We start from the raw sequence: 17736 nt of genomic DNA, 5'->3' as shown, positions 1-17736 counted from the left end.
TTTACGCCGGTACATTTGGCGCCTGCCCCGTGGGGCTTTGCAGATACCCGCCCCAAAATCGGAGGCTCCTGGGGGCGACCGCTCCCAGTGGCACCTCCCCCCAGAGGTCTCCCTGGGTGTGCAGCACCTTGCCGGTGTGACTATGGCTGAGGATGCAGCTGAGATTCTGAGTGACTAGATCTTTCCTGGTGCCTGCTAAAAAGTCAAATGGGACGGGAGTATTAGCACTCTCCGGCCCCGCCCTGCCTGACAGTGGCACAAGCGCCTCTGTAACAGCATGATCAGTCTCTGTTCCCCTCCCACCTCTGCCAGCCAGTGCTCGGGTCACGTGACAGCGGCCCTGTGAGCCGGTTGAAACACACCAGCATCCCTTTGATTTGTTCACTTTGGCTGCTTTTCTCTCTGTTCCCTTTCTGGCCCAATTGCTATTTATCAGCCTGGTGTCTGCTCCAATTTTTGTTTTTGAGTCATTTATTTCAGACTTAGGCCACGTGGACTCAAGTGGACTCTTTCGCCACCACTGGCAGGAACCAGTCATTGCAGGTAAAAGAATTTTTTCTTTTATAAATAAAATGAGAACGTGACTGTTTTAGATTTTCACAGCTTTTTTGAGTGTACCATGTGGGAGATTTTACAAGAGGTGTCTATCACCCCACATCTATGGATATTTCTGGGATTCGTAATTTTCCTTAGCACTATGTGGTTTGATAATAGGAAAATGATGAAGTCTCTTAAGGCAGAGGTTGAACGTTTAAAAACTATTGAGAATGACAACAATCTTCTCAAGAATCAGTTTGAAGTTCTCCAGGAAGAAAACAGATCTTTGTTTAACATGACTCGGTTAACTGAGCAAAATTTAGCAAAGGTACAGGCTGATGTTAAGGAGAAATTCATTACTATGGAAGAAGGAACAGCTGAATTAGATCGTAAGTTTAAGTAGTCCCTTTCTGTAGGAACTGAAACATTAACTGAGAGAATCAAAACTGCTGAATGTGACAATTGAATTTTGTCTAAAGCTTATGACAGATTGGCGGAAAGATTGTCAATACAAGAAGGCACAGTTTATGCCATAAAAATTATGTCCAAAGATGACAAGTTATCTCTAATGGACAAATTTCATACTTTAGAATCCTCAATGAAGGCTTTAGAACATAATTCTGGACAGGAGATTCAGACATTGCAAAAAGCAATGGAGAATAGAATTGAAAAGATTGAGGAATTTCTAAATTCTGATGAAGAAGAGCAAAGGGTAGAAAGGCAAATTTTAACTACATCTGTGGATAAATCCCTCTGGGACAATTTCCACAAAGCTCTACCTACAGCTCTACATGCCTTTCCAGTAATAACAACAGAAAAGGTGATTCGTTCCAGAAACCCTAGGGTCATCAAGGAAGATACATGGGAGCCTGTCCGTAAAATGATCTCAAAGAAATTAAACAGGCTGTCATGACTTTTGGGATGCATGCCTCTTTTGTTAGAGAGATGCTAAAATCTTGGGCCACAACAAGCAGAGCAACCCCCTTGGACTGGCTCCAGCTGAGCTCCACGGTCCTTGAGAGTGGACCGCAATTGAAATGGAAATGCTTATTCAGGCAAGAGGCTAGACTTTTAGAACAGCAGGAAAAGGCAAAAGGAATTGACATTTCCCTAGATAAAATTCTAGGTGAAGGGCTCTTTTCTGACCCCCAGGAACAAGCTAATTTGGATGAAAACACACTATCCATGTGCACTAAAGCAGCCTTAAGGGCTTGGGACAGGGTACAAGACCCAGGACAGAGAATGAAATCTTTTGTCAGAGTTAAACAGGGTCAGAGAGAACCCTTTAGTGACTTTTTACAAAGACTAACTAAGGCTGTACAAATAGGGATATCTGACCCAGAAGCAAGACGTATAATGATTGAGTCTTTAGCTTACGAAAATGCAAATGTGGAATGCAAAAAGATCTTGGGGCCTTTAAAGTTCAGATCAGCGCCCTTGGAAGAATGGGTCTTGCATACACTGAATGTTGACACATTTGACTATGACACTGAAGCATGGGTAGAAGAAGCAATTTCCAATGGTAAAAGGAGACACCAGAATACCAAATGTTTTAATTGTGGAAAAATGGGTCATATGAAAAGGAATTGTAAACAACGGATTTTCAGAAATAATAATAATGCATCTTCTAGAAATAACAGAAATAGAAGGACTCAGCCTTCAGGTTTATGTAGAAGATGTGGAAAAGGCAGACATTGGACAAATGAATGCAGGTCTACAAGACATAGACAAGGCAACCTGATACAGATGGGAAACGTGAGAGGGGGGCCTCACAGGCCCCCATGGCAAACATGGTTCAGTCATTTCCAGTTTCTGCAGAGAACATGCCTCGTCAGGACAATTAGGAAACCACATGCCTACTGTTATAAGCAATAGTGATCAGAAAGATGAGTTACATGTGTTTTGGCAAACTTCTATAAATGATCAAAGACCTAAGCTGAGAGTGTGTGTAAATGGCATTTTTATTACTGGCCTGCTGGACACAGGTTCTGATGTAAGTATCATTACCCCAGAATCTTGGCATCCGTATTGGCCTCTTCAGAATGTAAATGTTCAGCTCCTGGGAATTGGAACCCTATCTCGAGTAAGGCAGAGCATGAGATGGGTTAAATGTATAGGGCCAGAGGGACAAATAAGAAAATTAAGGCCATATGTAGCCAATATTGCAATGAATTTATGGGGTCGTGACCTATTACAACAATGGAATACCCAAATTAACATTCCTGCTACTTCTAGAGCCTATATTTCTGAGAATAATATTAAAAGATATTACAAACGGAGAAAACCGGCCATTAGGGCTGTGCAAGAACAAGCAATTGATGTCCCTTCAGAGATACCAACAGTCTTGCTTCTAAAATGGTTGACTGAGAAACCAATATGGACAAAGCAATGGCCTTTAGCTGAGGAAATGTTACTGGCTTTAAAACAGCTGGTACAAGAACAACTAGATGCTGGACATATAGAAGAATCTACCAGCCCTTGGAATTCTCCTGTATTTGTGGTTAAGAAAAAATCAGGTAAATGGAGAATGGTGACAGATCTCACGGCCATCAACAAGGTTATTCAACCTATGGGCCCTCTGCAATTTGGAATTCCTTTGCCCTCTTTATTACCAAAAGGATGGCCTCTCATAGTTATTGATTTAAAGGATTGTTTTTTCACTATACCTTTGCAAAAAGAAGATAGAGAAAAATTTGCCTTCACAGTGCCTACTTATAACAATTCTCAACCTTCGAGGAGGTACCATTGGGCCGTCCTCCCCCAGGGTATGTTAAATAGCCCCTCCCTGTGCCAATATTTTGTGAACCAACCATTGCAAATAATATGCAAAAAGTTTCTCAAATCTATAGTATACCATTACATGGACGACATTTTGTTATCTGATTCAAACATAGATACCTTGAACAGACTGTTTGAAGAAATACAGATACTTTTACCCAAATGGGGATTGCAAATTGCTCCTGAAAAGATTTAGAAGGGAGATTCTGTTAATTATTTAGGTTATAGAATAGGTTTGCAAAAAATTAAGACACAAAAGGCACAAATTCAGAGAGATCACCTACGGACTCTTAATGACTTTCAAAGACTGGAGACATTTCCAGTCTATGACCAGCTATTGGGATAACACCTGATCTAATAATTCATTTGAACAAAACCTTGGATGGTGATAAAGATTTAAACAGTCCCAGAGAATTAACAGCTGAAGCAGAGAAGGAACTGACAATGATTGAGGAGAAATTACAACAGGCACATGTGGACAGAGTGAATCCAGAGCTCAATTGTATTCTGGTCATATTGCCATCAAAATTTTCTCCTACAGGAATTTTAATGAAGAGAGATGATATTATCTTGGAATGGATCTTTTTACCACATAAACCAAGTAAGAAACTGAAAACTTATGTGGAAAAAGTCTCTGAGTTAATTATAAAAGGCAAGCTGAGACTTCGTCAACTAGCAGGCATAGACCCAGCAGAACTTATAGTGCCTTTCACTGCTGATGAACTAAAGAAATTATGGGAAGATAATGAACCATGGCAAAGAGCTTGTGCTAATTTTTTGGGAGACATTAATAACAACTAACCAAAAAGCAAGCGGCTTAACTTCATAAAGAGAACTTCTTGGATCCTTCCTCGAATCGTCCATGATGCTCCAATAACTGGAGCCTGTACATTCTATACTGATGCCAATAAATCAGGGAAGGCAGGTTACAAATCAGAAGACTTGGGTAAGGTGGAACAAAGTCCTTATGATTCTGTCCAGAAGGCAGCATTATATGCCATTCTTATGGTACTAAGAGATTTTAAAGAACCTATTAATATAGTTACTGATTCACAATACACAGAAAGAGTTATTTTACATATTGAAACTGCTGAATTTATACCTGATGATACAGAACTAACCTCATTGTTTATCCAGGTTCAAGATTTGATCAGGAACAGGCTTTGCCCTATGTACATAACACACATCCGATCCCATACGGGTCTGCCAGGTCCTCTAGCACAAGGTAATGCAGAAATTGATCAATTATTGTTTGGTAGTGTGCTACAAGCCTCTGAATTTCATAAAAAACATCATATTAATAGCAAAGGTTTGAAGAAAGAACTTTCTATTACATGGCAACAAGCTAAGGAGATTGTAAATAAATGCCCTACCTGCTCTTTCTATAACCAAACGCCACTGCCAGCAGGGGCTAATCCGAAGGGCACCCATAGGAATGAAATCTGGCAGATGGATGTGTTCCACTTTGCAGAATTTGGCAAATTGAAGTATGTTCATCACACCATTGACGCTTATTCAGGCTTTCAGTGGGCAACTACTTTAAGTTCAGAAAAAGCTGATTCAGTAATCACTCATTTATTAGAAGTCATGGCTATCATGGGTATACCTACACAAATAAAGACAGATAATGGTCCTGCTTATGTCTCTAGGTAAATGAAATGGTTTTTTGATTATTACAATATCAAGCATGTTACAGGTATACCATACAATCCTACAGGTCAAGCAGTCATAGAAAGATCAAATCGAACTATAATGGATATGTTGGGCAAACAGAAAGGTGTGGAAAACACCCCCAGAAATAGGTTACATAATGCTTTGTTAACCTTGAATTGTCTCAATGCTAATGAGAAGGGAACGACGGCTGCAGAAAGACATTGGATAATGGAAAAGTCTGCTGAACTAAATCAACCAGTTTATTTCAAGGATGTGCTGACCTCACAATGGAAGCCAGGAGATGTGCTGCGTTGGGGAAAGGGTTTTGCTCTTATCTCCACAGGTGAGGAAAAATTATAGATACCATCAAAATTAATAAAGGTTCGGTTTGAAGAAGAGAAGTCACTTGGAAAAGATAAATAACAATTCATTCACAAGGATGGCGAGCATACTGAGGGTAAGGTTTACAGATCGGTTGGAGGCAGGGTTCTTTTCTTATCTCCACAGGAAAATACTCATCTTCAAAGAATTTAAGGGACCCTGAATATTTAATTACTGATGGATGGAAAATAGTTACGACCCACTAAGTATCAACAATAAAATTCTATATATACTGTAAGTATTGATTTTTTTATATAATTTATATGTTTTATTGAACACTTCTTTATAAATGTGTAGAGCTGGTTTTGGAGTTGGACTATGGCTCAGTCCCTCTTCAATTCCAAGCCTGTTGATAAGAGATATTTCAGAGTTTCTGTCTCAGGTCAGGAGCCATGAAATGGGACAGAATAAGAATAATTTTATACTTGATAAACTTTGTTTGCCTTTCCTCATATCTGTGTCTTTCTTTATATGTCAGTATATGTCCTTGTTGTTAATGTTTAAATTTCCCATAACAAGCAACATATTTTCCTACAGTAATCTTTGAAGTTTCCAGGATGAAGATGGGGCCCCACAACATCAACTCAATCTGGTTTTTATGACGTCATGAATTTTTTTAAGCACTAATATTAGACCTGTTTTTGGTACCAACTGCAGGAGACAATTTCGAATGATGCACATTTTTGACAACACTCTGGCCGGACCTTTTCAAAACGCTCAGAGACTAGTTATAATTTTCTTAGGTCAAAGGTTAATTTGGGAATTTTACCATCATTTGCTTTCACAGGGGCCCCTAAGAAGAACGTCGCCCCCATGTCAGCTAGAAGCAATCTAAGAGGACGATGTCACCTCTCCCAACAGAGTTTGCCCACAGGGCTAGGGACATCTTTTAGTGGTTGGTTTAGGGTTGAGGGGATGGGGAGATATTGTATGGAATTAGGGGTATATTCAAAAAAGGGGGGGATTAACTGGTTTGATGGGATGATTGGTATTTGTGACTTACTGTTTTTAGAAAATTATATTGGTACTGTTTCTTGTATATTGATATATTGAATATTGAATGTGAGTGTTCCTACCTCTATTTTTGTATAAGATTATGCTTATATTGTATGGATACATCTATCATATCACAATGTAAATTTCTACCTCTGATATTAGTTATGTAATAACAGTGTTTACATTTGATATGTAATGACATTGTTTACAGGTGAAGATCATTGTCTTCATATATTGCACAGTTGTTTATTCTCTTAGTTTTCAAATTAGATAGGTATTGAGAATTATATGTTTGTCATATTTATTTTTAGGTTAACCAGGTCTTTTAGATACATAGAGATTATATTTAGTATAGATAGTATAATCTTCAGCCTCTTTGAAGAGCTATAGAAAATGGCCTTTAATCTAACCTAGAATTCTGTGCCTACGAGACACAATTACTCCTGGCAACACCACTCTACTCCCGAGAGAACGTTGAGCGCCAAAGACACTCCACTGGGAGATTGTCTTCTTGGCAGAACTGGCCTTTGGGTTAAGAAAAGCCCATACCTCAACTACTGACTAAGATATGAAACAGGATTGTCTTATCTTGCCAAGACAGGGTAGGATAATTCTAAAAAAGTTCCTTGCATTTGATAATGGTATGTCAGTTAGGCCTTAGCCAAAGTTGGTTGACTCAACATTGCAAACGAGACTTTGGGTGATTGCCCAAGTAGTCAGTTGTCTCTGTCATTTGTTGCACATTTTGGATATCTCTCATTTGTTAAGTAATATTTATTCCCTTCTCAGATCTTTGATGGAGTTGAAGATTATTTAATTGTAGTTACTCTCTACATTATTTAGACTCCTTGAGATAGAATGCTAGCAAAACTTTTGTTCTCAATATTGTTTGTTATATTTATCATTTGTTATTATTGTTTATAGTTATATTTGGTTTAGTTCTGTCTTATTTAGACAAAAGGGGGAGATGTAGGGTTAAGCCAGCCCCTTTAGGGGGCGGGTTTGCCTCGGGCGAATGCATATGAATAAATTGGGCGGGGGGGGGGGGCTCCTCCCTTTTCCTGCCTCCTGTGAAAACAGCTGCGCAGGAACCTCGGTTCTGTATGTTTATTTAAACATTAAAGCTGTATATATTCTTTAATATCAGCCTTGCATTTATTTACGCCGGTACATTCTTTAATACATGTTTTCAGCATTTCTAACACTATTGCAGTATCTGTTAACTGCATTGTCTCCTCTATTTATAATCAATTAATTTCACACTGAGGAAATTTTCACTTTATCATTTTTAAAAATAAAATCACCTACTACCACAAATATAAGATCAATCTTAAGATATATGAGACACTTGCGAAATTATGTGATAATTTCTGTCTAGAAAAAAAATCTCATTAAAATTATACTTCACCAATAAGATTAATAGTTGAAGACCCAGTGCTAATGGATACATATACAAAAAAAATTAACTCTCATACTTAAGTCTCAGGAAGCAGTGCAGAAGAGGAGAAAGAAGGGAGCCAGAGGATCAGAGTTAGCTGTGAGACTGTCTCCTGGTAATGTGAGACACTGCACTCATAAAGTCTTACCATCATGACTGCCTAAACATGAGCTGAACAAGGAACAACAATAGACAGCCAAAGTGGACAGGGAGAGCCTATGCGATCTCATCCCTAACAAAGAACTGTAGGCAAACAAGCAACACTGAAGAACAGCAACTGGCTATCCAATACCAAACATCAACCTTGAAAACATACATATAACATTATACTGACTGATTACATTTTATCTAGGAATGTATATGTGCATACAAATATACTTGTTCATACAGTAACATTATTAGGAGAAAAAAAAAAGTCCAGGCCGGGCAATGGTAGCACAAGGCCGGGTAGTGGTAGTGCATGCCTTTAATCCCAGTACTCAAGAGGCAGAGACAGGTAGATATCTGTGAGTCCGAGGCCAGCCTGGTCTACAAGACCTAGTTCCAAGACAGGCTCAAAAGCTACACAGAGAAACTTTGTTTTGAAAAAAAAAAAGAGGAAAGAGAAAGAAAAAGCAGTCCATGAACTTGAAAGAGAGATGGTGAATGAGAGCATCAGGGGTGTATGGGATGTTTGTATGGGGAAAGGAAAGAAAAATTAATTATATTATAAACTCAAATATAAGAGAAAATAAAAAGCAACACCTAAAATTCTATCAGTTTAGATGTTTCATGGTTGGTGAAGAAACTCATGAGACCACACCCCTCCCAAGAGTTATTGAAAATTACTGGTTGATAGGGGATGAGTGCCATTTTCTCCAGTGGTGTACCACAAATAAAGTACCCTTGCTCCACTGCTACATCTCACCTGCACCTAGGAAGGACTTATTAATCCCAGTGGGGCCACCGACCAAGACATATGAAAGTAGGAAGAGATGCATGAAGTCCTCCAGTGTAAGAGGGAGAAAGGGGTAGGAGAATGGACATTAAAACGACTAAAATTCACGTTATAATGTAAGGGAATTAAGAAGCAATGCTATGACTTCATACTATTATTTGTATGCTAAGCTTCATCAAAATAAATATAAAGGATAGGCCTGCTTAATGCTGCTTGGCTCAGGTGGATGGAAGCCACTCATAGGCCAGTCTTGGTCCACCCAGAGACATGTAGGCCCAGGTAGGAGAGTGTACTTCTGATGAGCAAGTGTGTAGTGGAGCAATGGGAGAGAAAGGCAAACGGCATGGTTCATGAGCTGTGGAAAGAGGTAGAATGAATAAATCCAAGGCGGTGAGGCACAGGCTGATATGGGTAGACAGCCTGCCACCCAGGGACATGGTAAAGTATGGGCCCACGCTGCTACTAAGGGCCTATCTGGGTCCTTGGTCCCACTGCAGCCCGGGTCTGTATTGACTTCCATGACCCATGTTGCCTTCGAAGGCCACAAGGATGCCCACCCAGTGTCTGGGTTGCTACCTGTGGCCATGAAGGAGAAGGAGGGCTGTGCCAGCACAGGGCCCTTACCGATCTGAGTGACCATGGTGATATCCAGGACAGAACTGCAGCTGAGAGCCATGCCTGGGTCCAGGGTCTGAGTTAATGTTTTGGGCTCATGTTACCACCAAAGGCCATGGGGATGCCCAGGGTCTGGCCTGCCTCCCCAGGCCGTGTTGGTGTCCAAAAACCATGCTGCAGATGTGCCATGTTGATCTGGGTGGCCTGTGCTGCCACCCGGGGCCATGGTGATCTCTAGTCTCAGGCTGTCGTTGAAGGCCATGTCTGAGTCCACACAGCAATCAAGGTCTATGTTTAACATTCATGGCCCCTATTGTCACCAAAAAATATGTGGATGCCCCATTCTGGGCTGCCACCTGCAGTCATGTCAGTGTTGGGGCCATGCCAGTCTGGGTGACCTGCATTGCCACCCTGGGGCCATGATGACGTCCGAGTCTGAAGTGGTGCCGAAGGCCATGTCTGTGTCCCTGGCCCTGCAGCAGCTAGGGGGCTGTGTTGATGTCCATGTCTCATGTTACCACAGAGGGTCCTAAGAACCACGCATTGTGAAATACCAGGGGCCAGACTGAGTCAGGCCTGCCCTTTGTTGGCCCTGGGAAAGCTGGTCCTGCCTTCACTGTTCACTGAAGCAAGAGAGCTGACCCCAACTCTCATGGCAGAGCTGGGCCCCTGTATTCTATGAGATGGCACTGCCCCTCTCATGGGCATATGAGAGCTGACTCTGCGCAACACCTGAAGGGGCAGCCCCGGCACACAGGTCTGACCAATTCAACTGATACCCAGGCCCACATCTAAGGTCTTGGGTTGACCCACCCTAATAGATACCCTATCTATGACCTACTGGAACCTGTGAAGGGACTGGTTCTGCTCCACAGGAGCTCTGTCCTGTCTCAGGGCAGCCATGGAATAGCTAAGAGCAGTTTCAGTGATGGTCCAGTGATGATGGTGTACCAGAAACCAGAGACCTTGAATCAGACCAATGATTCATTGCAATGAACATTTGCAAGTAAAACTGATAGGCAAGGGGTGTATTGTATGGCAGATTGCAGCTCCCAATGCCATTATGGTGAATGAAGAGCTGCTGGAGAGGCAGGAAAGAAAGGAGTAAAGTGTTTTGAGGGTTTTGTTGGTTTGTTCGGTTAGTTCGGTTTTAATTTTAATTTTCTTTTTTTTTGGGGGGTGGGGGTGATGCCAGGATGAAGGGCAGATATGGAGGGACTGGAAAATGTGCAGAATTGGTGTGCATGTAGTGAAATTCCCAAAGAATCAATAAAAAAATATGTCAATGAAATTTCTTTAGTGTTTAAAAATCTATATAAAGGTATTGACACAATCATTATTCTAGGCTCTCTCTGATAAAGACTTAAAAGCTTAGTGACCTAATCAAAGAAATCCCTTTGTCAAAGGCCTCCAGTCCATTATCAATATATTAGTAGATGTGCTTCATTTTTCATGGTTTTGTGGGAGAATCTCTTATGTTCTTCTCTTCTAGTATTCTGATAGTTTGATGGAAACCTGTATTTATAGGGCAACGGCTTGATCTCTGTCCTTTTGTTCACAAAACATGTGTGTATGTGTGTGTGTGTGTGTGTGTGTGTGTGTGTGTGTGTAGTTTTGTGTTTAGATAAGGACTTCAGTCATCTTGGAGTAGGAATTTATCATTCTCTATTGGAGTCTTATCTAACCACCATAATCATTTTAGTCTTACTTTAAAATAATGCCATAAACTTAGATCCATTTTAAGTATTCATCATGACATATTATTTGACACTATTAGAAATATAATTAGGCATTTACTTACATAAACCCTGTGCATTCAGTAACCACGAAGTCATTGAATGAGGGAACTACATTAATTATATATACTTAAATAATTATCAACACTTTCACGTATATGCATGAACTGTCATATACAGGCTGCCCATGCATGCTTCAGCATTGCCAGGGTATAAATTTCATTCATTTCACATATATACATATATGCACATATCCATGCCAATGTTTTTCATGTTTATTGGCTACCTCTCATAGTCATGTATAAACATATGTGAAAGATAAGTGAGCTGCCATGTTGCACAGAATATGTCTAAAATGTGAGCTATAAATACTTTAAAAGAAAATGTAACTATGAACTATAAGCTAATTTATGTAATTCCAACAACACAACTTCTTGTACATCCATTTAATCATGTCTTTGTATTTCTGTACACAGACAAGAGAGGAAAGTTAGGGGTTAATGCTTCCAGCTTTAACTTCTAGTCTCAAAGGGAGTCATTGTAGTTACTGTGAATATGAGACAGTGAATTTAGAAAGAAGGAAAGTACTAGTGCTTGGGGGAACAGACAGAATACACAGTTCTTTAAATAGACCCCGACCTGAGGTCTCTACCCAAGACTGAATCCCGGGTGCTTGTCAGAACTTCTTTAGTTATAGTCAGCTTGTTCAAAGAGAAACCAGATCTCAGTGAGAGTTTTTCCTTTCACCTTCTCAAAGCTCAGTGGGAGATGTGGATTCTTCAAGAATCTAGAAGGCAAAGTCATGTACCATATTTAAACTTCTGAGTTGATGAGAACACCTCATCTAGAGATCCAAGTCCACCGAGCCACCCTTTGAGATGGGAAGAAGAATCATGGCTTCCACTGTGTCAGACCTAGAAAGGTAGGAAGATGCCCTGCAGACAGAAGCTCTCCAGCAGCAGACTGATTCTGAACCTCCTATGTTCTACACTTAGGTTCAGATATTCCACAGTCAGAATCAAATTTTCACCACCCTTTCACTAATGTTTTACAAGCATATAACTTTATATCAGAATATATTGTGTAGTATTATATAGTATGCAAGTAATAGTTGTTTCCAGTAAAAATAGAAAGATATATATTATAGAGGAGTAGAGGAACAATGAATATTGAGGAAGAGGAAAATTATATGTCCTTTTCCACTTTTCTAAGAAATGCTCAACCACATCTTTCAAACAAAGCAGATGATAAACTGTTCTCTTCATAATGAAATCATTTCACATGCAGCAAAAATAACCAAGGATCAACAAACTTCCTGTCCATTAAACATAGCTCGTATTCATAAATCTTCATGTGCTCAGTTACTAAGAATGAAATAGAAACAGGGAAAATTTTCCAAATGTCAGGACAATAGATTCCATGGAACATGAAGGAAAAGTTCGTGGAGAAAACAGACACAGGATGAGGGCCACATCTCCCATTTCAAGTGTAGCTCTTGGGTGATTTTTGTTATTCTGTTGCTTCTCAAAAAAGTGAACACTGAGAGCATAAAGTCAGACCAAAGAGATTAGATTGTGAAATACTGAGACCTGTCTCTTGACATGAGTGTTCTGGGTCTGAGAAAAAATAATTTAGAGAGAGCAGAAGGGGGAAACTGGATTTAGCCATGCAACATGGGGGGTGTCCAACTTCCTAACTATAAAATAAGTAAGTCCCCTACCAAGAATAATAGAAAAAGTCAATAAGAATGCTATCTCAAATCAATGGCTATACAATCAGAAAATCCTAGTAATCTGGATTATGAGGCAACTAGGCTACCTACTATATATTTAGACCCTGTGGAGATAGAGGGTAGATAGAGGAAAGAAGGAAGGGAGGGAGGGAGGGAGAGAGAGAGGAAGGGAAGATCTAAGAGAAAGCAATACATTGCCAAAGACACTAAAAGCCCAACCTAGTCCCGGGAACTAGCAACAATCTTAAATTCAAATTCTCTAATTCAGTATATTGTCTAAGCACCCTGCTTATCAACAGTAGTCATAACAGGTTAACAATTTTTCCGACACATCTGGAGCAGGATTCTCAACTACTCATTATGGACAAAGACAGTATTGTATGCTTCTAAAAGCCCTGGTCCAAGAGTCATGTACTCTGACAACAATTTTGTATGTGATCATTGACAGATCTATGTAGTCCAGCCCCTGGTGATGACAATGAAGATGATCTAAGTATGCTTGCTCAAATCACTCTTAATCCTGATGACTGTTCCCACCAAATGAGAGTGACATACTGTGGCCAGGGGTAGGTAAATATGTACGTTCCTGTTTAAACAGAAAATATGGTACTATTTCAGCAGACTGAATCTGGTAAAAGGAAACAAAGCAGAGACCCTCAGTTCCAGATAATGTGAGTATCTGAATTGTCACTGGAGATTTCAAAGGAATATTTGTTTTGGTATATCTCATGATTATTAGCTAGGAAAGTTGGTTAGCTTTCTGGTCTAAAAGAGACTGATAAAATCTGAGCCCCCTCAATGTCAGATCGTTATAAATGAAGGGTGTAAAGAAAGATATGAGGTCTGATTGAAATCTTGAAAAACCCCATTCAGGATCCTCGAAGTCTATAAAATATTTGTTAGTTTGCAAGAATTTGTTAAGGGAGCCTATAAAGATACTCTTCTCATCAGGTTCCCATTAAGAAAGAGGTGAGAACTGAGGTTCTCAAACCAAAGCACACGGCAGCAAAGATTAAGAGAAGACATGTTGGATAAGAACCAAATCACATGTCACCTATGTCTTACAGGGGATTTTTTGTGACAAGTTGTGTTTCTTAGAGAGCTCAGACCTCAAAACACAAGCAACATTTATTAAGCAAGAACATATAGAAATTGGCACTCAAAAAGTCCTCTATAACTTCTAGTATGATAAACAGCCACAACACTAATAAATATAGCTCAAACAGGGATCAAGGGATTCTGGTTAAGGAAAGTTATAGTTGGGAATATTTTTAATGGGAATCAGCCAATGGGTCTATTACATCTGAATAATGGCCTTTATTAGATACTTCCCTCACCATACTTGTACCCAACTTCTTGTCATCAAGAACAGAGGAGCTAGGCTGAGTGACAGGTTCAAAACCATTGTCATGAATTATTTACCATCCAGGATATCCCTGAATAAACTGCAGTCAACAAATCAAACTCAGGTTGCAGTTTGTATAAGCAAATCCAGGTTGGAATATAGATGCAGATATGCACTAACATGTGACCCATGCCTACTTTTACACTTTAACAGAAAAGACACTGATTTAAAGAGCAAATAAATCATAACACAAACATAACATATTCATGTTCTATGATTTTAATTAAAGATAATACATATAATTGCAAACACACAGATGGTCCATCTTTTTCTTCAGGCTAGAACCAAGATGATTACTGTCCTAAATAACCAAAGATAGTACAAGAATAAATTACTATGGTCCTTTAATCTATGTTCCCTTCCTGCCTTGAGCTAATGATGTTGAAATGACTCAACGTGGAGAGAAATGGATCTGTGTGAAATGTTGACCAAGTAATTTGTTAACTAGAAAATGGCAATGGTTATTATGGCTAATTTGTCATAGTAATTTGCCCTTCACAGATTCTACTTCCAAGAAAATATTTTTTCTTTAGAAAATAATTTCCCGTGATCCTACCATGTTGTAATATTTTGACTATTACAAGTACTAATAAAATATTAAGTAGCATCATTTTATGTTCCAAAATATTATTTGGTTGTAAAATATGATTTTACTACAATTTGCTGTGAAATAAATTGCATTTATACACAAGTGCAAATAATCATTCTTGGATGTTATTGTCCTCAGAAAGCAGATGAACTTTACTACAGAGGAAAGATGACCCATTCTCTTGTGCAGGATTCCAGGAACAGCTCTTCTCATTCTATGTTCTTCATCTTGCTTGGAATCCCAGGGCTGGAGAATTATCAATTTTGGATTGCCTTTCCATTCTGTGTCATGTATATTTTGGCAGTGACTGGAAATGTCACCATCCTACACATAATCCGGATTGACCATACACTACATGAGCCCATGTATCTCTTCCTGGCCATGCTGGCTACCACTGACTTGGTCCTATCCTCCTCCACACAACCTAAAATGCTGGCCATACTCTGGTTTCATGATCATAAGATTGAATACCATGTCTGCCTCATTCAGGTGTTCTTCATACATGCCTTTTCTTCTGTGGAGTCTGGGGTGCTCATGGCTATGGCCTTGGACCGCTACGTGGCCATCTGCTTCCCACTCAGACATTCCAGCATCCTGACCACGTCTGTAGTCATCAAACTGGGGACAGCTGTGATGGTCAGAGGGCTGCTGTGGGTGAGCCCCTTCTGCTTCATGATCTCCAGGATGCCCTTCTGCCCCAACAAGGTCATTCCCCAGTCCTACTGTGAGCACATGGCTGTGCTCAAGTTGGTGTGTGCTGATACCAAAATCAATCGTGGATATGGGCTCTTTGTGGCTTTCTCTGTGGCTAGCTTTGATATAATTGTCATCAGTGTATCTTATGTGATGATTCTGAGAGCTGTGCTGAGATTGCCCTCAGGTGAAGCCCGCCTCAAAGCGTTTGGTACATGTGCTTCTCATATTGGTGTAAGCTTAACCTTATATATCCCAGCCCTTTTCACCTTCCTTACCCACCGATTTGGCCACCATGTGCCCCGTGTTGTGCACATCATGTTTGCTAATGTCTATCTGCTGGTTCCTCCCATGCTCAACCCCATCATCTATGGAGTTAGAACCAAACAGATCAGGGACAGAGTTATCCAAGGATGTTGTAGAAAAGGCCCTTGAACCAGGGATCACAGCATCTGTGCTTCCGTTTGTACCCACAGAGATGAGGAACAGTTCCAGGCTCTTACCTACCATTGCAAAGTCATACCTATAATAACAGCTAGTCTACAGGCTGAAAACCTTCCAGAACAAGGAAGAATGAATTTCATGGTCCCTACAGCAAGTAATCTGAGAGAGGTAATGTGTAATATAGACTTAGTGTCAGTATATTCCTCTTGAAAAAATTAACTTGTCGACTTCCCACAGGGCAGGGTTTCCTGCCCTCTCTTAAGGAGGGAGGGGGAGGGAGGAGGGGGAATGGGAGGAGGGGAGGAAGTGTAAATTTTTTGAATGGAAAAAAGATTAACTTGTCATCCATTCAGTCAGTAATACTGCACTGGGTTGCCATAGTTTAAATAGATGGTCACACAATTTGCAAAGAATTATAGATGTTGTTAAAAAGGCTTACAGCCTTTTATTTTTCTTTTTTTGCAAAAATATTTTTTATTTTATTTTTTCAAAAAACACAACTTTTTTCATTTTACCTACCAATCCAAGTTCTCAGTCTCTCCCCTCCTCCCATTCCCTTCACCTTCTCCTGACCCCAGCCCCCATCCACTCCTCAAAGAGGGAAAGGCACATTGCTTTGAGGAAGGTCCAAGGCCCTCCCTACTATATCTAGGCTGAGCAAGGTATCCATCCAAAGAGAATGGGTTCCAAAAAAGCCAGAACAAGCAGTTAGGGATAAATCCTGGTGCCAGTGCCAGTGGCCCCGCAGTCTGTCTCAGCCATACAACTGTCACCCACATTCAGAGGGAATAGTTTGGACCTATGATGGTTCCTTCCCTGTCCGGCTGGAGTTGGTGAGCTCCCATTAGCTCAGGTAAACTGTTTCAGGGGGTGTCCCCTCCACGGTCTTGACCTCTTTGTTCATATTCTCATTCCTTCCACTTTTGAACTGGACTTTGGGAGCTCAGCTTAGTGATTCGCCATGGGTCTTTATCTCTGTTTTCATCAGTTGCTGGATGAAGTTTCTTTGGTGACATTTAAGTTAGTCACCAATCTGACTACAGGGCAATGCCAGTTCAGGCACCCTGTCCTTTATTGTTTGGGTCTTATCTGGGGTCATCCATGTGGACTTCTGAGAACTTCTCTACTGCCAGGTTTCTTGCCAGCCCCATCTCTGTCCTTCCTCAATGTCGACTATTGCATTTGCTCAAGTTCCCCTCCCCTACTCACCTCCTCTTCCCCTTCTGCCCTCCCTTCTCCCTCCATCCCCAAGCTTTGAATTTTATCAGGAGATATTGTCTATTTCCCCTTCCCAGGGGGGAATCTATATATGCTATTCTTAGGCTTCACCTTGTTGCTTAGCTTCTCTAGGGTTGTGAACTATAGGTTTGTGATCCTTTGCTTTACAGCTAGTATCCACTTATGAGTGAGCATATACCATGTTTATCTTTCTGGATCTGGGTACCTCTCTCAGGATAGTTTTTTCTAGTTCCACCCATTTGCATGCAAATTTCAAGATGTCATTGTTTTTTATTGCTGAGTAGTACTCCATTGTGAAAATGTACCACATTTTCTTTATCCATTCTTTGGTTGAGGGACATCTAGGTTGTTTCTAGGTTCTGGCTATTGCAAAAAATGCTGCTATGAACATAGTTGAACAAATATCCTTGTAGTATGATTGAGCATCCTTTGGGTATATGCCTATGAGTGGTATTGCTGAGGTAGGTTGATTCCCAGTTTTCTGAAAAACCACTATACTGATTTCCAGCCTCATTGTACAAGTTTGAACTCCCCACATCAATGGAGGAGTGTTTCCCTTACTC

General features: G+C 40.3%; 1 protein-coding gene across 1 annotated transcript; it reads left to right on the top strand.

Annotated features, from left to right (window-relative positions):
* Positions 1–14965: 14965 nt before the first annotated feature.
* Positions 14966–15925, top strand: LOC142850776 (olfactory receptor 52R1-like). Its single transcript, XM_075974685.1, has one exon. It carries the CDS (start codon positions 14966–14968, stop codon positions 15923–15925), a length of 960 nt encoding a protein of 319 aa, XP_075830800.1.
* The last annotated feature ends 1811 nt before the right edge of the window (positions 15926–17736 follow it).

The sequence above is a fragment of the Microtus pennsylvanicus genome, chromosome 5 (assembly GCF_037038515.1).
Source record: "Microtus pennsylvanicus isolate mMicPen1 chromosome 5, mMicPen1.hap1, whole genome shotgun sequence".
Lineage (NCBI taxonomy): Eukaryota > Metazoa > Chordata > Mammalia > Rodentia > Cricetidae > Microtus > Microtus pennsylvanicus.
The sequence above is the reverse complement of the archived record's forward strand: the minus strand, read 5'-3'. Positions and strand labels throughout refer to the sequence as shown.